Source organism: Balearica regulorum, chromosome 3, assembly GCF_011004875.1.
Source record: "Balearica regulorum gibbericeps isolate bBalReg1 chromosome 3, bBalReg1.pri, whole genome shotgun sequence".
Classification (NCBI taxonomy): Eukaryota; Metazoa; Chordata; class Aves; order Gruiformes; family Gruidae; genus Balearica; species Balearica regulorum.
In genome coordinates this window covers 84,360,669-84,387,204 of record NC_046186.1, presented here as the reverse complement: position 1 = coordinate 84,387,204, position 26,536 = coordinate 84,360,669, and the positions used below count along the sequence as shown (strand labels likewise).

Genomic DNA, 26,536 nt, shown 5'->3' with positions numbered 1-26,536 from the left:
TATCACAATGAACTTAATGTAAGAATTACTAAAATAACAAACACATGCATTTCCACATTTCGTTGTAATAGATATGTTATGTATACAGCTTCAAAACAATATTTTAAGGATCCAGCACTCATACAGAATGACAAGGAACTGTGTAATGCCTGCCAATGGAAACTTGCTATATAATGAAAACGGGCTAAATAACTATAGTCCTCTAATTCAATATACTGCAAAACACGTATGTGCATGTGCTGGGAAAAAAGAAATAGTCTAATATACTTCTTATATTATTTATTAAGAGATTAAAACATACTGCTTACTCTGCTCTTTCTTTATACTTAATATTTCTGGTTCATCAAGATCTGTATTGTTTAAAAATATAAAAATATGAGTGTTGTCCTACTCCAGCTTTAACAGGTAAATACAGAGTAATTCAGTGAATATATATACACACACATATTCTGAATACACACACATATGCTTGTTTGTTTACTTATTTATTTATTTATTTTTACATCTTACCTGCTAATCTCTTCATCCATGCTCCTTCATCAATACCAAGGTTGTTATAGATGATTTTCAATATGTTACCCAACAGAGTGTTCATGTGCTCTGACGTCAAGGCTGTGCAACACATTTCAGCCTTGTCAGGGTTGTTTTCTGGCCCATGCTCCCACCAGTGTGACATGTAACTACACAGCATAGGCAGTATGACTTCCATGATATGTGGCATTTGTGTGTAACGAATACCAGACTCTGCCAGTTCCACAATTTCTTCCATTAGCTTCACTAAGGAAGGAATATTTGGGCAAACCTCTTCTACACTAGTAGGTAAATTGAGAACTATTGGAAAAAAAAAAATATTCAAAAATCAATAAACTAAGTCATAGAGGGGGAAAAATTATTTTCAATTGCTATTCCATACAACTTTTGTTTTCTATTTACATTTATGCCCTTCTGATCCAAGGGGAAAAACTCTAAACACAATACTAAAAAACAAGTACTTTCATGCCATTGAGTAATAAACTTTGTATATTTAAGCTTCAATAATAAAACTTTCTATAAGAAAAATAATTCCTATATGGAAGTTTCAACAATGTAATTATTATGGAATGAATTCAGAGAAATCAGATGCAGTTTGCTATATTCACAATAAAGCTTAAATTTCAGAATTTCTTCCAACATAAGCTTTGCAGTTGAGGAGACAAATTGATACAATGAAACACCTCTCCACAACACCTCAGATCAAACCTGGACTGTTAATAGAAGAAAAAAGATCATTGCCTGACATAATGAGTAGAGCAGACTCTGAGAAACTGACTTCTGGAGGTGAATTTCTGAATGTAAATGTTTACTTTTCAAGTTATTTGAATTATCAGTTCCTTCCTCTGAAAAGGCACTGCAGTTGCCTTTCTTTTTGGAGGCAGTTTCTTTAATCTACAAGTAAATATCTGTAAGCAAAACTACTAGCTCTTGAATGTCTAACATCCTAATGTACACATACAATGAGATATACAGATATCTATATATTAAAAATTTAGCCTGCAATTTGTGAATCGAAATGTTTTTACCAACACAGCTTAAGGTTAGTCTTTCTCCAAAAACAGTCTTTTCTCCTATTTAGACCCAAATACATTGTATACAGCCATCGCAGTTTCCTTAAAGCTTAATGCAATTTTGGAAAATAAAATGGAATTTCTGTTAAAAATCAATGAAAATACAGCTGATTGTCTTTCAAGATGTATTAAAATAGCTAGAATGTATATGTTAAGATGAATGTTGATATACTCAAGATAAGATACTAGAGCTCTTTGAAGAATAAACCTGGTATGCTCCCTTTTTTAAATATAAAGGTGAAGTTATAAAATGGATGCCACTATAAACTGGCATCTTATACACTGTCACCTATACATATCTGTGATATAACTCACACTAGCATATATGCAGAGTTTGTACAGTTCTACTGTAACTTCTATTTACCGTAGGAACAATAGTGCGTATGACCTTATTCAACAACTATGTTTTAGTATAAGAAACATCAAGAGTTTCAGAATGGAACAAAAAGGTATATGCAAAATAAACATACATAATGTTACTGGAAATTATCTGTAGTATCTTATAATTCAAACAAAGAAAAAATAATTTACATGCTACTTTGCAGTGTATTTTGTTTCTAAGGGTATATTATGTACTTAATACAGGCAAAGGTATTTGCTTCAATTGCAAGTATGTATGTTTTAGGGACTCAATATTGCATATGAAAACTGAGGAACTAAAGTTACTGATTAGAATACATAAGTTAATCATGATATATGTAATATCTGAGATACTAAAAATGTGCCAAGTCCCTTCAATAAATTGATTCCAAAGTGGTATTTTGAGAATGGTATCTCAAAATGAAAACATTGGTATCTTTAGAAATCTAAAATAATCGGTTTCACCAGACTTAGCCCATTGATTTAGGAAAGAAATACAACCAAGAGATTAGAAGAAAATTCTTGCACTATAAAATGTATGCAAAAATACACGTATTAAGGCAAGCAGCATTTATAGTGAAATCATTAGGTGAGTTTCTTGAAATACCTGCTCTGTCTCTCACGTTCTTGGTATTGTAAATTGAGTAGGTATTATGTTTGTTCAAATGAGTTTCCAAAAAAGCCACTGGAAAGGCACCTGAGAAAGCGGCCAAGCATTCTCCTAGTGCTGATCGTTGCCTGTAAATTAACAAACATCATTAAGTATACACATCTTTGATGACTGGTTACACCTCAGGGGAGTTGTATACAAGCCTTATTTTTATTCTAAGATGAGCTCATCTCAAAGAGACTACATTATTAGGATCATCAACACAAGAACAGGTAATAGAAATTGAAATCCATCAATCGTCTCCTAATATATGAAAGAAATGTTCAGACATACAATGTCAAAGGTGGCCTACTTAGCTGAGAGCAAATGAGGAACATGCAGGGACAACCCAAAGTCATCCTAACAATGCCTTCTGCTCTATTACTTTCCTCTCAGCTTTACTGAGTTTATAATCTCTACCGTTAAGAAAAAGCTACTGAATAGACCAAGAGACTAAATACAACTATAATTTTATTTGAGTGATATAATTTCCTTTTTCTGAGAGACAGCAATAATCAGATGTTATTGTAGCATGAAAGCCCAGTTTTTTCAGGGAGTGGAAAATTGCTTCTACTGATCAATAACTTTGAAAGTTTTGCACAAAAACATTGTTCTAATATCTTCAAATATATGACAACATTTATTTGATAATCAAAATTCCTTAAGTGTGTCAAAATTGTAAAAAGCCTGTCTCTAGGAAGAAGTAAGTGATCCCCTGTCACTTCACTTGGGTCCTTCAGGGAACATTTAAAACTATTCTAATTTCCAATTCAGTTGATAGGAGCAGATTTTAGATATGTGAGAAATCCTTAGCTGCTGAAGCTGAGCCACAGAGATGACAGAAATCCAGGAGTCCTATGAACTTCTAAAAAGAAAAAAAAAAAAAAAGGGGGGGGGGGGGCCTCCAAACTGATCTTGCGTTTCACAAGATTCATTTTCAGCCCACAGTTTATCTCATTTTAGGAACTTCTATCCTTTCTAGATCTAACTCATTAAACTTGATTTTTTTAAATCAACTTCATCCCCATTATTTATCCTGTTTGCTCCTTCTTCCTTTTTTTCCCTTTTCATTAGGCCTTCATAAGCAAAGCATACATCCATCCCATACAGCTACAAAGAGCATGCTGCATGCTTTTCACTTGTGATAATGGTTGTAGACAACCATGCACAAAAATTATCACTTATGCTGATGTATTTCATCTTAACTACAAATCCTACATCATTTATTTGCCAAATACCAAACCAAATTAATTTTATATCACTTATGAAACTAATGAGACTTGGTTTTCCACAGATGTGTATTTTGGTACTTAAAAGCATTGGTCCCCCACCTTTCTTCATAATGTTTCCTATGATATTGCTACCAAGTAAGCAAGGATATGTCATAGGGATGGTCTGGAGTTATGCACAGGTTGATTTGCTAGACAGTGTACAGGTGTATGAACTTCCTAGATTACTGCTGCCAGTATCTGAAATGTATGAGCTCTGTGTAGCCTTCCCTCAGAACAGTGGTAGTCACTATAGGGTAACTATTTAGTTTTAAGAACTGAATTATCTAGATACCTCTATTTTTTGGCCCCATATGGTTTACACAGACCAAACGTAACTTGCAGGAAGGTTAGCAGATACACGGATGCACAAAAAAAATTAATTATAAAGCCTCACTTCCCTGGGTAATTGAGCTAGAAGTAGTGTGGTATGAGGGGCAAATTAAACTAAATTTAGGGTAATAAGAAAGAAATACACGTCACAACTAAACAATATATAAGGAAGAATTATAACAATAGCTGAGCTGAATGACGTATTCTTACAATTTCCCAGTTGAACCTCAAATCAAGGAATATTTTTTGTAAAGTCAGATAATTTTATTTGTATTTTTTTAAATTAAGAAATATATTTTGACAAACATATAATGCAACATTTTAGGTCTATTATAATAAATGCAGCTGCATTCAACCTAACATCTGAGCACCTTTTTTCTCTCAAGATATCTTTCCAACAATCTCTTCCTCTATTAATTTCTGCATATTCATGAAGCTAAATATAAACACAAATATCAAAAATAAAGGAGCACTTTTTCTTCTTACCGCTCTACATAGATACTCTTGCTGGTTCCCAGAGCATATAAACTGGCCAATATTCTGTAACAGGAAACCTGAACATCTTCCACTAAAGAGAAGAAAATAATAGGTATAAAGAGATTTTTTTCTTTGCAATACATTTCTGTAGAATTAAAATACATTTCTTTTGACAATAACTGAATTAATAGTATTAAGCCATCAAAGGCAACACACGGACATCACTCTCTAAATACAAAAAGTCTTCTGACCACTGAGTGCCATAGCTTTTACTCAAAACTTCCACTTACTTCAATACCAAGTTACCAGCTAAGACAGTAAACATATTTCATTAGTGCACTGACTTTCTGAAATTAATGGCATACCAACTCTTTACAGATAATATCTAATTCCTTAATCTGAGAATTTATTTAATAGCTATTTAACAGCTATAAAAAATGTGTCAGTGAATCTTTTCTAGTTTGTCTGTAGCACTTAAGAAAGTTTCATGGCAAATCAAACAAAGTGCTGAAAGTAAAAAAAAAAATAAAAATTTATTTACAAATGTAACAACACTGTTACAAAAGAAAGTCAATTCACATTACAAAAGAAAGTCAATTCTTTTAAATAGATATTTAATTCTTTTAATCACAGTTTATATTTTTTAAAATTTAGACACAGGTACCAGTTAATAACATGTATTTAATTTACACTTCAGACTAACAAAGGATTTAAAAAAAAAATAATCCTTTAGTCCTTACGAATATTTCACCAAAGCATGTTTTGAAATTATCAAATGTTTCATTCACAAAAATGTAAGAATAATCTTAATATCTATTTGAAAAAATGCTTTTCCAATGTAATCTGCAGTGACAGTGTAATAATAGTGTCAGTACCATCAAGGACAACACTCCCATTCTTTCCATATATATTTTTTTCCAGTCTCTCCCACAGCACTAATATCTTCCCCCAATATGCAGTGAAAAGTTGGGAGTAAAACAGAACTAAGACTTAATGGTCTGGGAGAGCCTACAAGTGCATCAAAGCTACATAGCCTGGCTCTTTACTATACCATGATTTTAGTTCGGATCATCTTGGGGTTGAATATGTTTATGTAATAACAGTAACCTCAGGTACACTGACACACCTTTGTACATGATCACGCCATGGAGTACTCTGTACACACAGCAATACTTTCAGGCACAAGCACCAGGTCAAGATGCTTGTCATCATAGTACAAAATAGGTAATCTTATTAACAAGATGTAAAGAGAAGTTGTGTGCAAGAAAAATTAGCCTTTCCAACTATGCTCTAGTCAAAATGAGTAGGCAAAATTCAAATTAACTATTATTTCTCAGTTCATGAATTCTAAATCGGGGGTTTGACACCCGTGTGATGTATGTACAATAGCTGATTAAGAATACCAACTTAAGTAGTAAAGTATCAAAGGCTAACTACTAAGTTCCAAATGGAATACCAGAGATCAAAAATTATACAAGGTATGAACACGTTGATGCCTGAAAAAGTGGTTTATGATGAACAAGTGATGTATGTCAACCCCACAGGTGACTTTTTCTGCATACTGTCACACACTCTTGAATTTTACAGGAATAATTTAATGAGAAAAGTGGATGTTTACATCTCACCACATTCAAATCCATCAACACATCTCCAGATTTTCAAAACCAGTTCTCTTACTGCTATTGTAAATAATAGTTTTCCAGATTCTAAAAAGAGAAAAGCTGTAATTTGACATTCTTTTCTTCTAGGTCCTTCTCTCAGTTATTTCCATAACTGAGTTAGCAATACAGAGCAGAATTGCCTCCTTTAGTGCAGTCTGGACACAGAATTACTAAAATATATAAAATTAGTTACGCGTTACAGACTGTAAAATTTTGTCTTGCAGAGACTGGGTTTGGGGAAATAAAGGACACTGAATCTGCCATAATGAGAATCTCAAGAGAAATCTCATATACAGAGTCTTATACGCATTCCCTTCTCCAGTGCCTGAATTCCTCAGGAGCTCCTCCCAATTTTCTTAAGGATCTAAGGTGCATCCACCCAAATTCCCCACTGGCTGAAAGTGAGTCAAGGTGCACATAGGACAGAATAACATCATTCTCGTAGTATAACCTCATTTATAGACAGAGCAAAGACAAATTAACTCATACAAGTAACCTTTCCACACAAGAAGAAAGTCACAGTAAATCTATGGTAAATGAAGCCTTCTGACTGTCTAATCACAGCCACATCTGCTTTAATATTTACACGAAGTGCACTATAACCTGCAGACTGTTCTAGGTCGATTACAGCAACGTTTGATTAAATCAATGACAATTTTGTCAAAATGACAGAGGATTTGTCCTTCTCTAATAGAACTGAGATTCTAGGAATGCTTACTACGTGACACTACAGATATGTTTAGTGGCATGGCACTTGTAAATAATACATACATATCAAGTCTTCCCCAAACTGGTGCTGTCCAATGTGCTCAAATAATGAAGATAGCACTGGCAGGAGAGCAACTGTGGTATAATTAATGATTTGTGTAACTCCCTTTGGCTGGTTTCTGCTGTGTGTAAATTGGCCTTGCTTAAGATTTTCCATTGTTTTCTCCAGATCCTCAGCAGCATTGTCCAAAAATGCTCTCAATGCCATCTTAACAGATTCCAGACCAGTTTTCATCACAGTCCTGTATATAGCATGCAAAAAGAACGAAAAAGAATATTCTAACAGACAAGCATGGAATAAAGCCTAATCTTGGCTTATATGAAATAGATAATAAAGATCTGAAGAAAAATCTTTCATCTTTTGATACTGTAAAATCTTCTCACAGCACAACCACCTACTGAAAAAGTGTTTGATAGGTATCCTGCAGAACACAAGGACATTTTATCTGGTGTCCCATTGAGAAAATAAAGTCTTTTTAAATTTATAAATTAAGTGATTCATTTGCCTTCAGAGGGAAAAAAACCCACTTAACAAAAAAGAAGAATGAGTAAGTCTGCAATTTATGACTCTAGGAAGAGAAGAACTATCTCAAGCTACAACTCAGAAAGTCTTCCCAACTATGACAGTCATATTTCTGCCTCCAGAATAAGGGCACCAGAAAGGAATGAGTAAAACCAACCAAACCTGTTTAAAATTAATTAAAGGCACTTATTACCTAACTATAACACCATAATCAGTTATGTAATGTTATAATCCAGGAGAATTATTACTTTATTTGTTTTAACTAGCTCAATTTCAGAGAACCTTTGTTTAAGGCAAGTATCCATTTAGGCATGTGTGAAATAAAACTGGGTGAAATTCTTTTGTAAATTGAATAATAGTCCAGGTTTTTTGTTTCTTCGCTTGTTTAACAGAATGAATACATACAGTTTCAATGGCAATATTTTCAAACTTTCAAATAACCTCCATGAATCCCTTAATCCTCGTCTAGAGCTATTTTTACTTCTCTACCAAGAGCTGAATTGGTGACCTCCACCTGTATCTGTTTCAATCTGTATGATTGCATAGAGCATGGACAATTTATGACAAAAAAAACCCAAGATATCGCAACCTAAAGGATTATCATGCAACAGCTGAGTCATATCAATCAACCATGATCATGACTCTACCCCATAGCAAATGGAAAGTAAAATTTGTTCATTTAAGCCACTGTGAAGATACTGAGAAAGAGCTACCTGCATGTAATCCAGTCAATCATTTGAGAGTAAATGCAAAGTGAAAAAATTACCATGGAGGTAGTTTAAACCATCATGTGTTGTTTCACAACTGCAAAGATCTAAAAGTCAACTATCAGCACAGATAGTTGACTGTACAGTTAATGAAAAGCAACATATTATCCTACAATATTTCAAGACTGTCTCATCCATAAACCTCACAATGGTTCAAAAGCAGCTCAATTTAACTTAAAAGTACCACTAAATTCAATGTAAAGGGTGGTTTTTGTCAAATTAGAGCATGAATTAACTTTGCAACGAAGGCACTCTATGACACAGATTTACTGCATTTCATGTGCATTTAACTCCTGGATATTTTTATTAAACAAAAAGTGTAAGCAAAATAATAAAATATTTCTAATGTTACTGTGGTTTTGGGATGGTCAAATGATTAAAACCAGATGAACTAACAGACAGCAGTTCCTGGATGTCATTGATCCAAACTGAAGTTGAAAGTGTAATCTACAAATATTTTCCTGCCAACCCCTAGTAATTAACAAGTAACTAACCTACTTTGCAATGGGAATTCTTTTCAGTACTATAACTTCTTGAGTTTTGAAATTCTGTAGCCTTACACAGGTAGTCCAAATCTGACTGCACATTATTTTCTTAAGTGATTTTCTTTGTACTTTAGAAAATACATTTGGTATTACCTCGCATCCAAGGTCTGGCCCAGTATGTGAAGACAGTTGACTATTGATGTTGCATCATTTCCTAAACAGGGAGGAAAATTATCCACCAATTAAGCTGAGCATACTGTATAGCATACCTACACACTGCTAACTGTATCTCTGGTTTTAATGAAAGAGTAAATGACAGCAGAAGAGCAATTGACCTTCTGCATAATTTTGACATTCAAGTTAAAAAACATGCAGTTTGTTGTTTTAGCCTTGTTTACACAAATGCAGTAACTAAAGGCAGTAAAGCATCTCTCATCAAATAGCTGAGGCAGTCAAGATGGAAGCACTTAAATGTGGGGTTAATTAGAGCTGCAGTGTATTGTCTGGTTTTCATTTAAGTTCTATAAATTTTGCTTTAATTGATTCAAGTTTATCTGAACATTTATCTTCCCCATAACATTTATCTTCCCCGTCTCAGTAACATAAAAGCTGTTAACTTTCGCAAGCTGCTATTGCAGGAAGAGAACATTCACATAAAATGTCACCAAAAAGGTTAGCTCCCTGGTGTTACCAATAGGCTGCAGCCATTTATAGCAGGATCAGGTGTGGCCCACATGAGTAACAGTCTCTGACATAATATGCATTTCCCATAATCGATTATTTTCTTCACACTTATGTTTGTAAAAGGAGAACTTACACACAACATGCTTTGTATGCATATGTACATCCCAAGATGTTGCCAAGTACAAGCGAGCTCTAAGTTCACTTTTTAAATCCAGGACAGATTTAGGCTACACAAATTTGACCTATAGCTTATTTAATTATTTTTTTTTTACATCTAAATCTCTGAAAAAACAAAAATATGTTTTCTTGCTTCTCTATATGTTTAAAGTTTCTCAAAAAAAAAAAAAAAAGAAGAAGAAACAAATGGAATGCTTAAGATAAGATAGATTTCTGAAAATACCGTCATCTGCATACAGTGTTGTGTTGGTTTTGCGTGGCAAGGTTTTGGTAGCGGGGGGGCTACAGGGGTGGCTTCTGTGAGAAGCTGCTAGAAGCTACCCCTGTGTCTGATAGAGCCAATGCCAGCTGGCTCCAAGACGGACCCGCCGCTGGCCAAGGCCAAGCCAATCAGCGCCTCTGTGATAACATATTTAAGAAAGACAAAAACAGTTAGAGAGAGCTTTTGCAGCCAGAGAGAGGAGGGAGAAGATGTAAGAACATCTGCAGACACCAAGGTCAGTGAAGAAGGAGGGGGAGGAGGTGCTCCAGGCGCCGGAGCAAGATTCCCCTGCAGCCCGTGGTGAAGACCATGGTGAAGCAGGCTGTCCCCCTGCAGCCCATGGAGGGAGGATGAGGGGGTGTAGAGATTCCACCTGCAGCCCGTGGAGGACCCCACGCCGGAGCAGGTGGAGACACCTGAAGGAGGCTGTGGCCCCGTGGGAAGCCCGCGCTGGAGCAAGCTCCTGGCAGGACCTGTGGATCCGTGGAGAGAGGAGCCCACGCCAGAGCAGGTTTGCTGACAGGACTTGTGACCCCGTGGGGGACCCACGCTGGAGCAGTTTGCTCCTGAAGGTCTGCACCCCGTGGAGGAGACTCACGTTGGAGAAGGCCGTGAAGGACTGTCTCCCGTGAGAGGGACCCCACGCTGGAGCAGGGGAACAATGAGTCCTCCCCCGAGGATGAAGAAGCGGCAGAAACACCGCGTGAGGAACTGACCGTAACCCCCACTCCCCGTCCCCCTGTGCCGCTGGGGGGGGGCGGAGGTTGAAGCCGGGAGTGAAGTTGAGCCCAGGAAGATGGGAGGGGTGGGGGGGAGGTGTTTTTAAGATTTGGCTTTATTTCTCATTCCTCTACTCTGTTTTGCTTAGTAATAAATAAGATGAATTCCCTCTCTAAGTTCGGTCTGGTTTGCTCGTGATGATAATTAGAGAATGATCTCTCCCTGTCCTTATCTCGACCCGTAAGTTTTTTTTTTCATTGTACCTTTTCTCCCCTGTCTAATGAAAGAGGGGAGTGATAGAGCGGCTCTGGTGGGCACCTGGCCCTCAGCCAGGGTCAACCCACCACAGTTCTTTTTGGCGCCCAACGTGGGGCACGAGAGACTCGAGATAAGGATAGTAATTGGAAGAGGTAACGGGCAAAACATTGACTGAACGTAACTTGAGAGTGATATATTTGTGAAGGGACTAGAGATAGATTTTGTGTGTAGATTGTCCACTCTTGTTTGGTGTTGTGATAGTGTTGTTTTGATGTTGGTGTGGGGAATTCTTTTTTTTTTCTTTTTCTTTGTTGATGTGATTAGTGTTTGTGAAGTTTTGTGTTGAATGTATATTTTAATGGTAATTCTTAAATATGTGATTCACAGAGGCGAGGGGTGGAATGTGTTGGTTTTGCGTGGCAAGGTTTTGGTAGCGGGGGGGCTACAGGGGTGGCTTCTGTGAGAAGCTGCTAGAAGCTACCCCTGTGTCTGATAGAGCCAATGCCAGCTGGCTCCAAGACGGACCCGCCGCTGGCCAAGGCCAAGCCAATCAGCGCCTCTGTGATAACATATTTAAGAAAGACAAAAACAGTTAGAGAGAGCTTTTGCAGCCAGAGAGAGGAGGGAGAAGATGTAAGAACATCTGCAGACACCAAGGTCAGTGAAGAAGGAGGGGGAGGAGGTGCTCCAGGCGCCGGAGCAAGATTCCCCTGCAGCCCGTGGTGAAGACCATGGTGAAGCAGGCTGTCCCCCTGCAGCCCATGGAGGGAGGATGAGGGGGTGTAGAGATTCCACCTGCAGCCCGTGGAGGACCCCACGCCGGAGCAGGTGGAGACACCTGAAGGAGGCTGTGGCCCCGTGGGAAGCCCGCGCTGGAGCAAGCTCCTGGCAGGACCTGTGGATCCGTGGAGAGAGGAGCCCACGCCAGAGCAGGTTTGCTGACAGGACTTGTGACCCCGTGGGGGACCCACGCTGGAGCAGTTTGCTCCTGAAGGTCTGCACCCCGTGGAGGAGACTCACGTTGGAGAAGGCCGTGAAGGACTGTCTCCCGTGAGAGGGACCCCACGCTGGAGCAGGGGAACAATGAGTCCTCCCCCGAGGATGAAGAAGCGGCAGAAACACCGCGTGAGGAACTGACCGTAACCCCCACTCCCCGTCCCCCTGTGCCGCTGGGGGGGGGCGGAGGTTGAAGCCGGGAGTGAAGTTGAGCCCAGGAAGATGGGAGGGGTGGGGGGGAGGTGTTTTTAAGATTTGGCTTTATTTCTCATTCCTCTACTCTGTTTTGCTTAGTAATAAATAAGATGAATTCCCTCTCTAAGTTCGGTCTGGTTTGCTCGTGATGATAATTAGAGAATGATCTCTCCCTGTCCTTATCTCGACCCGTAAGTTTTTTTTTTCATTGTACCTTTTCTCCCCTGTCTAATGAAAGAGGGGAGTGATAGAGCGGCTCTGGTGGGCACCTGGCCCTCAGCCAGGGTCAACCCACCACAAGTGTACTATACTTTCTCATTGGTTATTTCACTTGAAAATATAGGCAAACATACAACTAAAATTAGTAACTGTTTCAGTGAAATAGAGATTTTAAAAGATAAATTGCTAAGGAGGAGCGGGAGATTTATTGCAGCACAGAGAATGTTGTTCTATGCTATCAAATTAGAAGGTATTCTTGTGGCCTTCATCCACAATAGATTAAACAAACCTGAACCACGGCTTCCATGGCTGCCCCTAGCCAGGCAGCCTCACCCCCTTTGCACTGGCACTGGTGGTCATGCAATGACACAGCGAGCAGATGAGAAAGCTGAGGTGGCCCCAAAAAAACCTACCAAAAAACCCACCCCAAAAGACTAAGGTTTTTGTCAGCCCCTATTTTTTTTCTTACTATTTTACTCTGCTGATATGAATGCCAGTGCTGATGAAGAAGGGAGTGCAGGACTGTGCTAATGGCAGCAGAGATGGAGGCAACCTGGACTTAGACTGTGGATTAGACTGTCATGAAATAGTATCTTAACATTCTTTGTGCAGGTGCATATATGCTGCATGCTACATTGCAGTATAGAGATGCTCACTCCAGTTCCCTGAAAATTTACATTGGCACTCTATTTATACCGTGTAGACACATTTCAAGAGCCATGTATTTATCAGGAATCAGGTACTTCATATGCTGCAACCAGATGGAAGGGTCAGAAATTCATCTGGTTATTCTGAAAACCAGACAAGCTTTAGGCATATTCCTGTAGCAGATACTGCAGTGTGGTTGGTTCCAGAATGGGATATCAGAGCAGAATTCAATCACCATGAGAAATGGAGCCCCCTTCAATCTAAACTGATTGACATACCAGAGTTTGGCCAGTTTTATCCATCTAACACTAAAACCAAACTTTCAAAGTTATCACGAAACTTGTTTTCTGCAATGTGTCCTTCAAGCAGGATTTGTTACAGAATCTTAGAAAAATGCAATTCGCTATGAAAGACAGGTTTAGGCTCAGTGGAAATTCTGTGTCTTGCTTTTGTTCAATATGTCATGAATTTAGTCGCTTTTACTGTGTTTCTAAAACAAAAATCCACAGAGTATTTTTTAATATTCTACCTTAAAATGGCACAGTTAAAACTAAAAAAAAAAAAACAAACCAAAAACCAAACCAAAAAAACACCACAAAAAACCCAACCAAAAAACCCCAAACCAAACAAACAAAAAACCCAAAAAACCCCACTTTTAAATTGAAGGTTTCAAGAATCAGATTGCTTCCAACATGAGATCAGAAGTCAACTTCAGAAGGCCATCTGTTGTTTTTTTTTTTTAAACTGAGTTATGAAACTAGTTTTATTACTATTGCCAATGTTTCGCAATGTATATATGTACCTTCATTAAACTAAAAAATATTCCTTTTCTATTAATTAAAAATGTTCTTGATTTTCAGAAGCCTGAAAACTCGATACAAAGCACTCTGATGTAGAAATGATTGTGCAATGTATAAAATTGCATTACCTCATGAAAGAGGAGAAGGTCATAAATACAATTCAATAGGATAAAAACTGAAATAAGAGCTATTCCTTAAAGGAACTCTTCACACAACTCAAAATGACGGAGGCTGGACATATGCAACTACTAACCCACATGAGTTCAAGAGATTTTAAGGCTACAAGTATCCCAGGAGCTAGTAAAAATATTAGGTTCATGGTTGGATCACCGTTCAGCATGTATTACAAATGCAGTTGATCCCATGAACTGCACAACTGAGTTTCTTTAATAATCTGAGGTGCAGCCCTAGTCCTACATATTTTAGAAAGCTGTATCATTATATCAGGAGGGAAGAACTGTTGCTGTATTGCAAAAGTGCTATGGATATTGATTCCGGATGCCTCACTGGAAGGACACTTATGAATTCAGGATGTGATTAGGCAGAGAAAGCCTTCTGTTTCTTTTTAGGAACTCCTCTGCATAATTTCTCTAAGTTACCAAAAAGAATGAGCAAAACCAGGCCTTTCTTATCTGATGTCTTACCCAACTAATTTGTGTTTCAGATTACATGGGTCTGTATTACCGATATGAAGATTTTTTAAAAAAATTCCTTACATACTTACATAGAAAGAATGCCTTACTGAAGATTTAAACAATATAAAAAGTGAATCAAACTAGTCATATAAATTTGTTTTTTTAAATTGAGAAAATATAAATTCACCAAAATTATACACTGAAAACCTTTCAAATTCAGCCCACTAACAATAATGAAAGTAAATCAATAGTGTCTTACTGATGCACAGCTACAGCTTTCAAACAGTAAATTATTGCGGTCAAAATCTACTTTCACAGTGCAAAGAAATAATAATTTCATGCTGAATTACAATTCCATAATCTCAGTGACACTCTTAGATATCAAATGCAACCAGTTGTTTAAGTTCACTCTGGAAGACTTGCATGCTTAATTTCCCATTTTATCAAGACTTATATATACAGCTTAAGCTACAGGACTTTTACCAATGACTTTCATACATGTAGCTGTATCTTCAGAAGTACCATTCAAATTCACAATAATAGAAAACATCTGTATAGCAAAACCATATAGCATTTTGCTATTATAGCAAACTCCCCACTACCCATAAAGATTATTATTGAGCAACTCTTGCTCATTCAAGACGACTTCAAAACGCACAGATAGATTTCTAGGCTCCAGCTGTACTCTGAGGCTGTCCTCATGAGCATTTTCCCCTCTTCTACACAGGACTTGTCTTTGCTGGAGTAAATGCAATTCTTTTGATCAGGTTTTCTAACATATTGTAATTCACTGTCAAGGTAAGGCAAACTGTAAGGTGCCTTTGACTTGAATTAGTAGGTCCACAGTAAATGACCGTGCTCCAGAGTCTTAATGGTGACCTTGTCATAACTCATGGAAAAACTACAGTACACTTCTGCGTTGGCATAAAGATTTTGTATTCTGTTAGTTACCGCACACTAGGAAAAGAGTTAAAAAACAAACTGTAGCCATAGTGAATACCCATCTGACTTATTTCCTTCTACCACTTGAACCCAGCCAAACAACAGGAAATAAGCAAGCTGAGATGTCGAATGGAAAATATCTTTCCTTTAGTACCGAAAAAAGTTACCCTGACTTAGGTTTTCAACTTCAATTGTTACTCATTTTAGAAAAAAAGTCAGAAAAACAAATTCACACAATAATGAAAAAGATTGCAAAATTATACCTGAGCTAGTTCATTGTTTGAAGAAACAACCTAGGGTTTAAACCAGAGCTTATGTGTATGCTTGTGACACAGTCCACCCTTCAGAAAAAGCTGCAACAATGCCACACAGCTGTAGAAATAACTCCATTCCTCCTATGATCTTTTGGCTTTATAGGCAAATCCACTCAGCTCATCTCAAAACATATTTAAAAGCGATATCCCAAAATAACTTCCGATCTTTCTTCTCAGTTTAATGGTTTTCATAATGGTCTGTAAGCTTTTTAAACACCACACTGCTGCAGCAAGTGAGTTCCTTCCCTTCAAATTGAATGAAATATGTAGGAATTGAGTTAGATGCATCTTATCTTAATGAAATTTTAATTCAGTAGCTAATCACCCAGTTAGGTAAGTTCATGGATGCTGAAGTTTGCAATGCATCCATCACAGAAACTATATATGCATAGGATGTACTATTTCAACTATCCTATCATTGTGGCGTAAGAAAAAATTGCAGAGTAAATGACTGTGCCACACATTGCATATAATATATACACTCGATACAGATGTCAAATTGACTTCAATTAAGTGATTTTCACATGGCATAAGACAAACACCGAGCTCCTGCTAGATTCACATAATATCAGAAAGATAGTACACATGCGTATGTGGAGTCAAGCACATCTGGGAATGTTTAAGAATTCCACAGAACATAACTAAGCATTTCAGCCCACTACAAATTTTCCTTAATGACTTTCCAATACAAATATACAGTTCTGATGTTCTGTTTTTCCCAAATAATTGAGAAAAAATAACAAATTAGGAATCATAATTAACTCAGTAAAATTCTTTGGTAGGATAATGAAATCCAGATATTAGTTAAGACACATGGAAAACTAAATAAAAACCCCCAAACTGGTAACTACAAAAGCTTTTTATTCCATCTAATAAATTCTGTGAGCTACAAGCCTAAATGATTAGTGGTCTGTGAAGACCATGCATTTCAGCCATGCAGCCATGCAGCATGCAACAAAGCAGCACGTAACACAATGCAAAAATGGCAAAGAAAACCAAGTGATGGCCATGCTAGTATTTGTCAAGGGTCTCCTTACCAAACAGTGAAATCCTATGCCTGACAAGAACTCCAAGTTTGCAGAACAGGCTGAAGACAAAAGAAAAATAAAAGAGAAGAGAAGGGAAAAGGAAAAAAATGGGGGGGGGGGAGGGGGAGAAAGAAAAAATAACAGCTGATATATGAGCAGGAAAAGCAACATGATGTCACGCAGAAAGAATCAATTATCTGAGCAGAATGTGGGACAGAGTACTAAAGAAAGAGTTTTTAAGTGCATATCCTTAACAAACATGGTTAAATAAGCACATATTGTAATTAAAGAAACAAAAAAAAAATTAAAAGCAAAGCTAATTAATATAAAAGCGTCCTATATGATAACCCACAAGGAAATAACCATTAAAGCTTTAAGAAGTGAAATGCAGTCAGTGTGCTATTCAGGATACCACTGACAGTTTGAAAACAAAAGGTAAGGAAATCAGATTAATTGAAGTGTTTGATGGCAAATATTTAACTAGTCCAATTTGGATCTTGTCATCTTAAACACAGTGAGAATGTCTTTTCATATACATTGCTTTTTAAACACACTTAACATGAGAAATAGCCTCTTACATGGTTAAAATGCAACAAAAATGGCTATGATCAATGATTTCATTTCACATGTTTGAATTACAACCTGTGCTGATGAGCAGTGCCCCATTCAGAACAATGAAGAATGAAGTTTTGTATTAATTTGTAGAAGCAGGAGCACACTGCCCTACCCAAACTGACCTGGCCTCCAGATTTAGGAGGGGTTAGCTCAATCTTCATGATCCAGTTCAGCCTGAGAATTTTCTCTGAGAGCAACATCAATTTTGGTGGTGTTTTTTATGCTGAAAAAACCCTCATCTGCTATAAATGACCTGAACAATATCATGTCATTTTATTAAGCTATTTAATTACTAGGCACACAGGCTAGTTATCAACCTCTGATTTAAAAGCAAAAGACACCATAAGCATGTCTGCACAGTCTATGGATGAGATCTGAACATGTTGTTCCATTGACAGACAAGAGCATGGTGCCAAATGGAAACATTTATGTCCAGAATCAGAACAGCCAGGTTAATGTGGTGTTGAATCGAGCTAATTAGCCAGTGCACAGTGATCCACTATAGCAACAGCAACTGCTCTGTCTTAGAAATGGGTCTGCTTGGTGCGTGTTCAGGGATCTCTGTTCACTTTTTATTCCACGAGGCAGACATATACTGTACAGACTATTATGAGGATCCTGGTTCACCCACTCCAACAGGAAAAGCTGTACAGAAGCATGTTAGCATCATATAAATCTTGTCTCCATTCTAACAAAGACATTAAATAGCTCACAACCTGTCTTATTTTCTAACACAGAAATGTTACTCGGACTGTAGCATTCAGCAGATGCTGTATTTTCACAAAGTCAAACTGAACCTATTATCCCCAGTGTAATTAGTTTAGGTTAAATTAATAAATAAATTAAAATGTCCAAACGGCCAGTACTTAAGATTGATGTCCAGAACTAATTTTATACAACTGCAGTAGTACAAGGACTTGTAAGATGGTCTAATGGATGAGAAATGCAAAAAGCCCAATACTGAAGAGACTGGTTACAAATAAGATGGAATATCATGCCACCATATTTCAGGAAGAGGTCTGACCCATATTTGCCCACAAAACAGATCTGGATTTAATGTATTTTCTGGACACAGAATGGTTATTGCACTTGTTAATACTGCCACTGCATTATCGATACCTAAAATTATACTCTTCCATAGCCTAATGAATGCAAGCTTGTCTTCAGTGAAAAAAGAAAGCAACCAGTAACTATCCTTAGCTTGAAGAAAATCCTATGTACGAGTTGCACTCAAACAAACCTAAAGGGAAACTCAACAGAAAATCCAAAATTCAGCTTTGGCAAACTCCACACAATACGGTGGAGGAAAAACAACCAAAATAAAAACAAAACAAAAAACCCACAAAAAATGTTGGGAATCTATTAAAATGGCCCAAAACAACCCTTCTGGAAATGGGTCGTATAATTTAGTTTCTATAATCTTTGCATCTTGATAATTAAGAAATAAACTGCTCAATAGCAGTGGTTATAGCTTCATCCAAGGTTTTCTTGCATGTGTTTTCTTCTCTTTGGCTGACACTTCTGGATGGCAGGTGACTCAATTAAGTATGGCAGCAGCTCTGATCCTTTTGCTGGGCTACGTGTTCAGGAATCTCACACAGCTTATGTGCAGAAGTCCCGAATCTATGCAGCACGTACGCTGATATATTCATGTTTGACATATTCCAGAAGTATGGGGTTTATTGGCATGACTTAACAACTCTAAAAATATTGTTATCCAGGACATTACAGATAGAAAAACAGCAGCTCACAGAGTGGAAAATTATCTAGATGCATGCATTTTGATAAGAGTTTTTTAATTCTTTGAAGAATGCCATTCAGCCAAGCTGCCCGATCAAATTAGTCCATGAGATGACACAGGGTCAAGACAGCCATTACTTATGTTTAGTATTGTTGCTAGAAACTTCACTCAATAGTCACATAATCTTGCAAACCCTGCATGTCTGTATGACCATCAACTGGCTGTCAGCCTCAAAGAACAGCAATTCAGTTTTACATGGTTCATATTACCCAATAACAGTCAAGGCGGCAACCATGATACCTGTACGTTACAGGTATGCAGTGGGTCCTGCGTGAAGCTTGTTGTCCACCATACTAAATGGGAAATATGGGTTTCAACTCAATCAGAAGAGAAATTAAATGACAACTTATCTTAGAGAGATGGTCTAAATAATGGATTACTTCAGAGAAAGGATCAAGTGGACATTTCTGTAATATTACTACCATTATTGCTTTTTAGAAAACCAAAGAGTAGAAGGAATGCAACTCTCTCATTTTTACTTTGTATGATGGACAGTAATAATGATATTTACTGAAACACAGTTGTAAATAAGTTTGGCTTTCAAATCTACCACAAAATTTTTCAGGAACAATGATTTCAGTGTATACCTAGTCCCAACAGTGAAAATTGATACACAATTGTATAGCCCATGCCACAGGCTGTGCCACTGATGTATTGTTGCATGTAATGCAAAATTTAAGTTCCCTGGATGCTAAAATCATCTCCACTACCTTTAAAACAGCATATAATCATAAGTCTGTACCAGTCTCCTCATTTTATACAATGAATTTTCCTAACAGGAAAAGAAAGTGAAAAAAGTCTAATTTGTGTGTTCATAAAAATACTTTTCTGCCTCCCACTTCTCACTTCCCCACAATCAGCTGCTGCTGTTTAAAGACAAACACACATATGCATACACATTAATATTATTTTAAGTCTTACCTTGTCACCATTTCTTTCTCTTTATTAGAGGCATGACCTCCACTGCTGAGAGGCCTACTTGCTGCAGATAAGAAATACAGGCGATGATTTTTAAAATACTGATCAATCAAAGGGAGCACAACCTGAAAGTACATCAGAAAGAAGTGGTTATCTCAGGGCCTTCTTCACCATGTTCTGTATTACTCTTTAAGTCACAACTAAAGACAGGAGATTTCAAATGTGTTTTCTGTTTTAAAGTTTCTATGTATTTTCTTTAATGTCTATTCCTCTTTGAATTTATTTAGTATTTAAGGACCTTAAAACATCATCAGGAAAGCAGCAGAAAAAAATTTACATTATCTCTGGGACTTGATCTGTGGTTTTTTTAGGTGGAGTACAAATCAGAAAGTATGATTTCATTTTATCTCACGATTTAGTATTTTTCCAGTACCACATACCCAGACACAACTATTGCTGTTCATGTCTTTTAATGTACATTTAAGAAAAATTCACCTACAACTGTCAGCGCACTAATGGCACTTAATTCTAGATGCTATCAAATAAAACTCCCAGAACATCCTCACTCATTAATGGCTTGTCCACAGATGTTTTCCTGTTCACTTCTTGTGGTGACCATTACTCAGTGCCCACTGCAGGTATCAGCCAGGAGGAGATCCAAAATAAACAGCCAATAAGAAAATCTGAAATTGCTTCCTTTGTGGAGCATGTTTTAAAAGAAGGTGGAATGCTCGCTTCTGAGTCAATGAACTTGGCAAATTGTACCCTATGGTAGTACTTTAAGGTACCAAGATTACAATTTACTGCAAGGATATCAGGGTTAGAAAATGCTGCAAACAGCTGCCTTTGCTTGTTCACTTTGAATATGCAAATGCCATACCAGCTTTTATATCTGAAAGGTGTAAGCAGATTTGCTTAATTTATAAGGTGCAAAACCTTCTTGACACAGAAAGGAGATTTGGGCTGTAGGAATCTCATAACTTTCAGCAAGGGGAAGTGCAAAGTCCTGCACCTGGGGAGGAACAACCCAGGTACAAGTACACACTGAGGGCTGACCAGATGAAAAGTGGCTTTGCAGAGAAGGACCGGGGGTCTCAGTGGACAGCAAACTGACCATGAGCCAACAACGCACCCTCACTGCAAACAGCATCCTGGGTTGCATTAGACACAGTGCTGTCAGCACTGTCCAGGGAGATGATTCTTCCTCTCTACGCGTCACTGGTGAAGCCACATCTGAAGTGCTGTGTCTGGTTCTGGGCACCCCAGTACAAAAGAAACATGGATGTAATGGAGAGAGAGTCCAAGGAAGAGCCACAAGGATGACAAAGGAACTAGAGGATCTTTTAAATGAGGAGTGATTGAGATGGGACTCTTTAGCCTGGAGAAAAGAAGGCTCAAGGAGGATGTCATCAATGTGTATAAATATCTGAAGGGAAGGTGTAAAGATGGATCCAGGATCTTTTCAGTTCTGCACTGTGACAGGACCAGAGGCAATAGGCACAAACCGAAACACAGTAGGTTCCCTCGACCATCAGGAAACATTTTTTTACTGTGAGGATAACCGAACACTGGGCACAGGTTGCCCAGAGAGATTGCAGAGTCTCCACCCTTGGAGATATTCAAAAGCCATCTGGGCATGGTCCTGAGCAATATCTGCTATAGGTGACACTGCTTGAGCAGTGAAGTTGGACTAGATGAACTCCAGAAGGCCCTTCCAGCCTCAGCCATCCTGTAATTCCATGATGGAGACATCAGCGTGGTTTTAAAACAAGGAAAGAAATAAGGAAGGTGACACTGACAGACACATAGCTGCGTTAATTCCAATAACTATTGTTGACATTTATCTGCCTGAAGATTGTAAAAGAAAAATCTTCAGAATTAGACTAAGCCAGTAGACAGAAAATGTAGGGAGGTTATAAAAAACATCATATGAGTAGTTGCATATCATGGAGCAAGGAAATAATGAGAATAAGAATATGGTCCTGTAATTTTTTCACATCTATACTTCATCCTACAGTATTTTCCAGGTATTTTTATTCGTACTGTTTTTAATTAATAAAATAATGAATTTAACACAGAAAAGTGCAACTATAGTAACAATAATCACATTCATTAACAAATACTTTGTCACTTCAACTACTTACTATGTTGACAAAGAATAAGCAAAGATATACTGTACTTTGGCAAAAAACTTGATTTCTTGTTCATATGGGAAGTGCTCTCCTTTGCCTCTGCTGCCACCATCTGCAGAGAGAAGAAAATTAAGCTCCCTGTCATATATCCTAATTACAGTCTACTCTGCATTTGTCTTAGAAAGTGTACACTATACTGGTTGTCTTTAGGTGGAGATTTAAGATACCGCAAACAGTATACACACTAGTTAAAGTGGCATTTTATGACTACCTCATGAGAAGAAAAGTTATAGCAAATAAAATGTGTAAAGAATAATTGTCCAAATCTTCATAAAAGTGTAAACATCTCATAGTCCAAAGAGATACGGACTTTTTTGTGAGATGGAAGTCTGGTCCTATGTTTGTATTTTTCTAGTTATTGGTGACAATATGGAAGCCTGAACTCAGATTCTAATGGAACACCTCTCTCCAGTCATTCCCTGGAGAAACAGAATTACCAAATTTTCACTATTTATTTGTGGACTTTGTCTAAAGAACAAAATTAATGGTTAGAACTACCCAACTGAAATTAAAATTGCTTCACTTCCCCCATTACTATGAAAATCATTACAGACATAATCTGGTACAGCTCCCAGACTATTTATCCTTTATTTATTATAAAATTTATTATTTGTGCCACCAGTGTTTCTAGTGTTTTAGTATCTATTCATTATCATTCTTGCAGTTATGCCAAATCTATATAATTAAATAGAATGAAGCCATGATAATTAGGCATTAGCAGCAGAAGTAACCCAATGAGTTACCAAGGCCAGAATTTTGCTACTGTAAATAACCATGGCATATAATAATTCATAAATTTTATAGTTTCCACTTTAGAACTAGATAGGCTTTTGGATGAACGCTGATTTAGTCAATCTCCCTGCTGGTCCTGCCATTAGTACCGTCAATTACAGCATCTATGCCTAGACATGAGGCACGGTACATGTCATGTGGCATTGCAATTCTCATGGTCACACAGAAGCTCCAACTGGCCAGGTTTTTTGCCTTTTACTGCTCATGGTCACCAAACTTTTATTTTATCATCTTTAACAAACGTAGATCAAGTTAAATCCTTTCCTTCATAGCACTGTTGACGAAACACATGCTGGGTGTTTGTGAAAGAACTGGTTAAAGAGGTTTCTCTACTCAACTTCCTCCTCAAAAGAAAATTTCAGTATGATACAAATGACTGGTTGCTCTGTGAAAAAGGGAATACATGTGAATAATAAATATTAATGTGCATATGTGAGAGATTATCAATTTGTGCATAAATACAAGGGGGCAGCTAGTATTCTTTTTCAAAGAATGAAAGTCATTATAAATTTTGGCTGAACACTGAAATGAATATGGGAAACTGGAACGAATATGTGAACTACATAACTTTCCAAAATTCATCATCTTCATCAACTATAGGAAACTAGAGGGAAAACTCCTAGTCCAAGAATGTGTCATTTTTTAAAAAATTTCTAGTTGGTTTTGTAATATCAAACATGTTAGTCAATAATTCTTAAGAAAATGCACAAGGAGTACTATACCAAACTCCAGAATATACTGATGGGCTTCATCCACATATCTTATAAGTTGCTGAAGGAAACTGTAGGCAAAGCGTTTCTCAATGGAAGGTGTGTCTAATTCCAGGTCCTTAAGTCCTCTGTAAAAAGAATCAAATCAATTTTCACACATGCAGAAGGACTCAAAGCAGTCTTACCACTCCATGTAGTCCAATGCCATTTTCTCTAGTAATGATTAACCGCTTATTAACATAAAAATTGTTCTGTGTTTGAAGTAAACAAAACCTCTTTAGGTTCTGAGCAATTTTTTAAGATACAGTTCAGATTTCCCAAGTAGAAGGCTACAGAAAAATGAGACTAGTCAATCAGATTAATCCAGTATCACTGTAATTTCTTTCCCATACTCGTAAGGCATTACTGTCTTACATTTCCCTCCAGGGATTGATTCTTGGGTGAGGGAGTTTTGAAACTGCCAAAATACTTTGCGTTAAACAATCAAACCAGAAATAAATCTAGTCTCCTTCATCATGACTTTTCCCCAAAAGTCTATTTGTAATGGAAAAACTTTGAAGAGCTATGTAGCATTTGTGAAAAATCAGGGGAACAAAACAAAGTGATGGAATTCCAGTTTACCTTTTCCAGTAGTAACAGGAGTCAGACTTGGGGTGAAGGTACTCCCAGGCCTGTGGTGCCAGCAACTGGAGTGAATGAGGGGGTCTCAGCATCAGTAGATGGAGAGGCCATAGGTTTTGGGACTGTCTCTACGGGTCCTACAGACTTTGAGCCCAGAGTGCCAACTACTGCAGGGGGCTGGCATGAGTGGATTTGGTGCTAGCAATTGGAGTCAGACAGTGGGGGGAGGTAAGGCACCCCGGTCTGTGGTGCCTGCCACTGGAGCAAGTGGGAGTCCCAGCTGCCACCCACTGCAGTGGGAATGCTGCAGGTCCCAAAAACAGCTAGTGGGAGGGGGACAGTGTCGGTAAGGCAAGTGAGGGGCTCAGTGCCAGCAGCTGGAGTGGGCCATGTGCCTGAGTGCCATGTGCTTGGCAGGGGGCAAGTGTTTGTATCTTCCCTAAACCCAGTCTGCCTGAGGGTACGCTAGACTAGAATGGTCACTGTCAAATAAAAGACTGGAAAAAATGTGGCAGAAAGTCAAGTGGCGAGCAGACCAAAGAAAAACATGAATCAGATGCTTGTTTGTTTAGACAGCGCAGTGGTCATTGGAGCAGCAAGTACATTGCGTTTGACTTGATAGAAAGACCTGCATTTGACTAGCACGGGAGGATGTAGATGCAGCAGGAACTATTTACTAGATGGTGGGTGTGGCCAGGTTAACAATTCTCTTACCATCCATCTTAGCCTTCCACTCCTCCAAAAGCCACTTTTCACTTGTGTTTAGGTTAGGCAAATAAAAAGGATTAGTCAAAAAGGAATGCATAACCTTGAATACAGCTGAGGAATCTTTTGTCATTTTGACAGGGGATGAGAAAAGAAACCTTTGCTGACTGATGTTCTTCTTTGTACACCCTACTCCATTGAAGGGAAGTAAATTGAATTATTCCAGCTACCCTGAAAGATTTTACCTATGCGATATAAAAGAAAGGAAGTAGGCAGATTTTAAGTAGAAATGCTAGGCTAATTAATTCACAATGATTACTTAAATCCATCTCTGTGATTGCTTCATTCACTTAGTAATGTTCAAGACATGCAAACCTCAGATATGCTTTCAGCCTTTCCCAGTGACTCACATTTCATAAGCCACACTGATGAGGCAGACAAGCCTCCAATTTAATTAAAATTTTATTCACGCTGCATTTATGTCCCGGTTCCAGCCGAAATAGAGTTAATTTTCTTCCTAATAGCTGGTATAGTGCTGTGGTTTGGATTTAGGATGAGAATAATGTTGATAACACACTGATGGTTTTAGTTGTTGCTAGGTAGTTGTATCATCTACACTAAGTCAAGGATTTTTCATCTTCTCACACCCTGCCAGGTGCACCAGAAGCTGGGAGAGCACAGCCAGGACAGCTGGCCCAGGCTGGCCAAAGGGACATTCCCTGCCATGGAGCATCATGCTCTGGATATAACTGGGGAAGCTAGCCGGGAGGTGGGATCACTGCTCAGAAACAGCCTAGGCATTGCACAGGTTTGTTTTTTTCCCTTCTGCATGTGGTAAGCAATTGCATTTGTGCATCAGTTGTTACTGTTACTATTACTGTTATTATTATTATTATTCTCTTCCTTTGTTATCCTGTTAAACTGTCTTTATCACAACCCACAAGGGGTGAGCAAGCAGCTGCCTGGTACTTAGTTACCAGCTGGGGTTAAACCACAACAATTCAATAGGAAAATATGTCATATTAAACCAATAGGAATTATGCATGTTATTCTGCAGAGAATAGCATGCATACATACTGAATAATTAATGCTCTGTTGATTACTATATTTATTCACTATTATTACATTTAAACTGGGGATTGCTTAAAAAAAACTTTTAAAAAACATCACTTTTCAGGTTTAAAATATTTTAATAATGCTACAAATTAACTCAGTTGAAAGAAACGAGTAGTAGATCTTAGAAATAAAATTGTCTTATCAAAGCAATTGCCTGGAAATTCTTATAGAGAGGTGCATGTGCCTGACCTGTAATGAAGACTCAATAATTCTATCACTTGTAGAAAATTATGAAGTTTACTAACAGTTGGATGTATGGAGACACATCAGAAAGAAAAAGCATGTTGCAATGT

General features: G+C 37.7%; 1 protein-coding gene across 7 annotated transcripts in view; it reads right to left on the bottom strand.

The window, feature by feature from the left end:
• Nucleotides 1-26,536, bottom strand: part of RYR2 (ryanodine receptor 2) — a 429,918-nt gene that overhangs the window by 77,798 nt on the left and 325,584 nt on the right. For all 7 annotated transcript variants that reach the window (XM_075748765.1, XM_075748768.1, XM_075748767.1 and 4 more), the window contains 9 exons: nucleotides 23,814-23,929; nucleotides 22,287-22,351; nucleotides 20,111-20,232; nucleotides 16,783-16,832; nucleotides 9,049-9,109; nucleotides 7,124-7,362; nucleotides 4,701-4,782; nucleotides 2,572-2,702; nucleotides 511-831 (listed from right to left, as the gene is read on the bottom strand). In XM_075748765.1, the coding sequence (XP_075604880.1) occupies nucleotides 511-831; nucleotides 2,572-2,702; nucleotides 4,701-4,782; nucleotides 7,124-7,362; nucleotides 9,049-9,109; nucleotides 16,783-16,832; nucleotides 20,111-20,232; nucleotides 22,287-22,351; nucleotides 23,814-23,929 (1,187 nt within the window). The remainder of the gene's footprint in view (nucleotides 1-510; nucleotides 832-2,571; nucleotides 2,703-4,700; nucleotides 4,783-7,123; nucleotides 7,363-9,048; nucleotides 9,110-16,782; nucleotides 16,833-20,110; nucleotides 20,233-22,286; nucleotides 22,352-23,813; nucleotides 23,930-26,536) is intronic.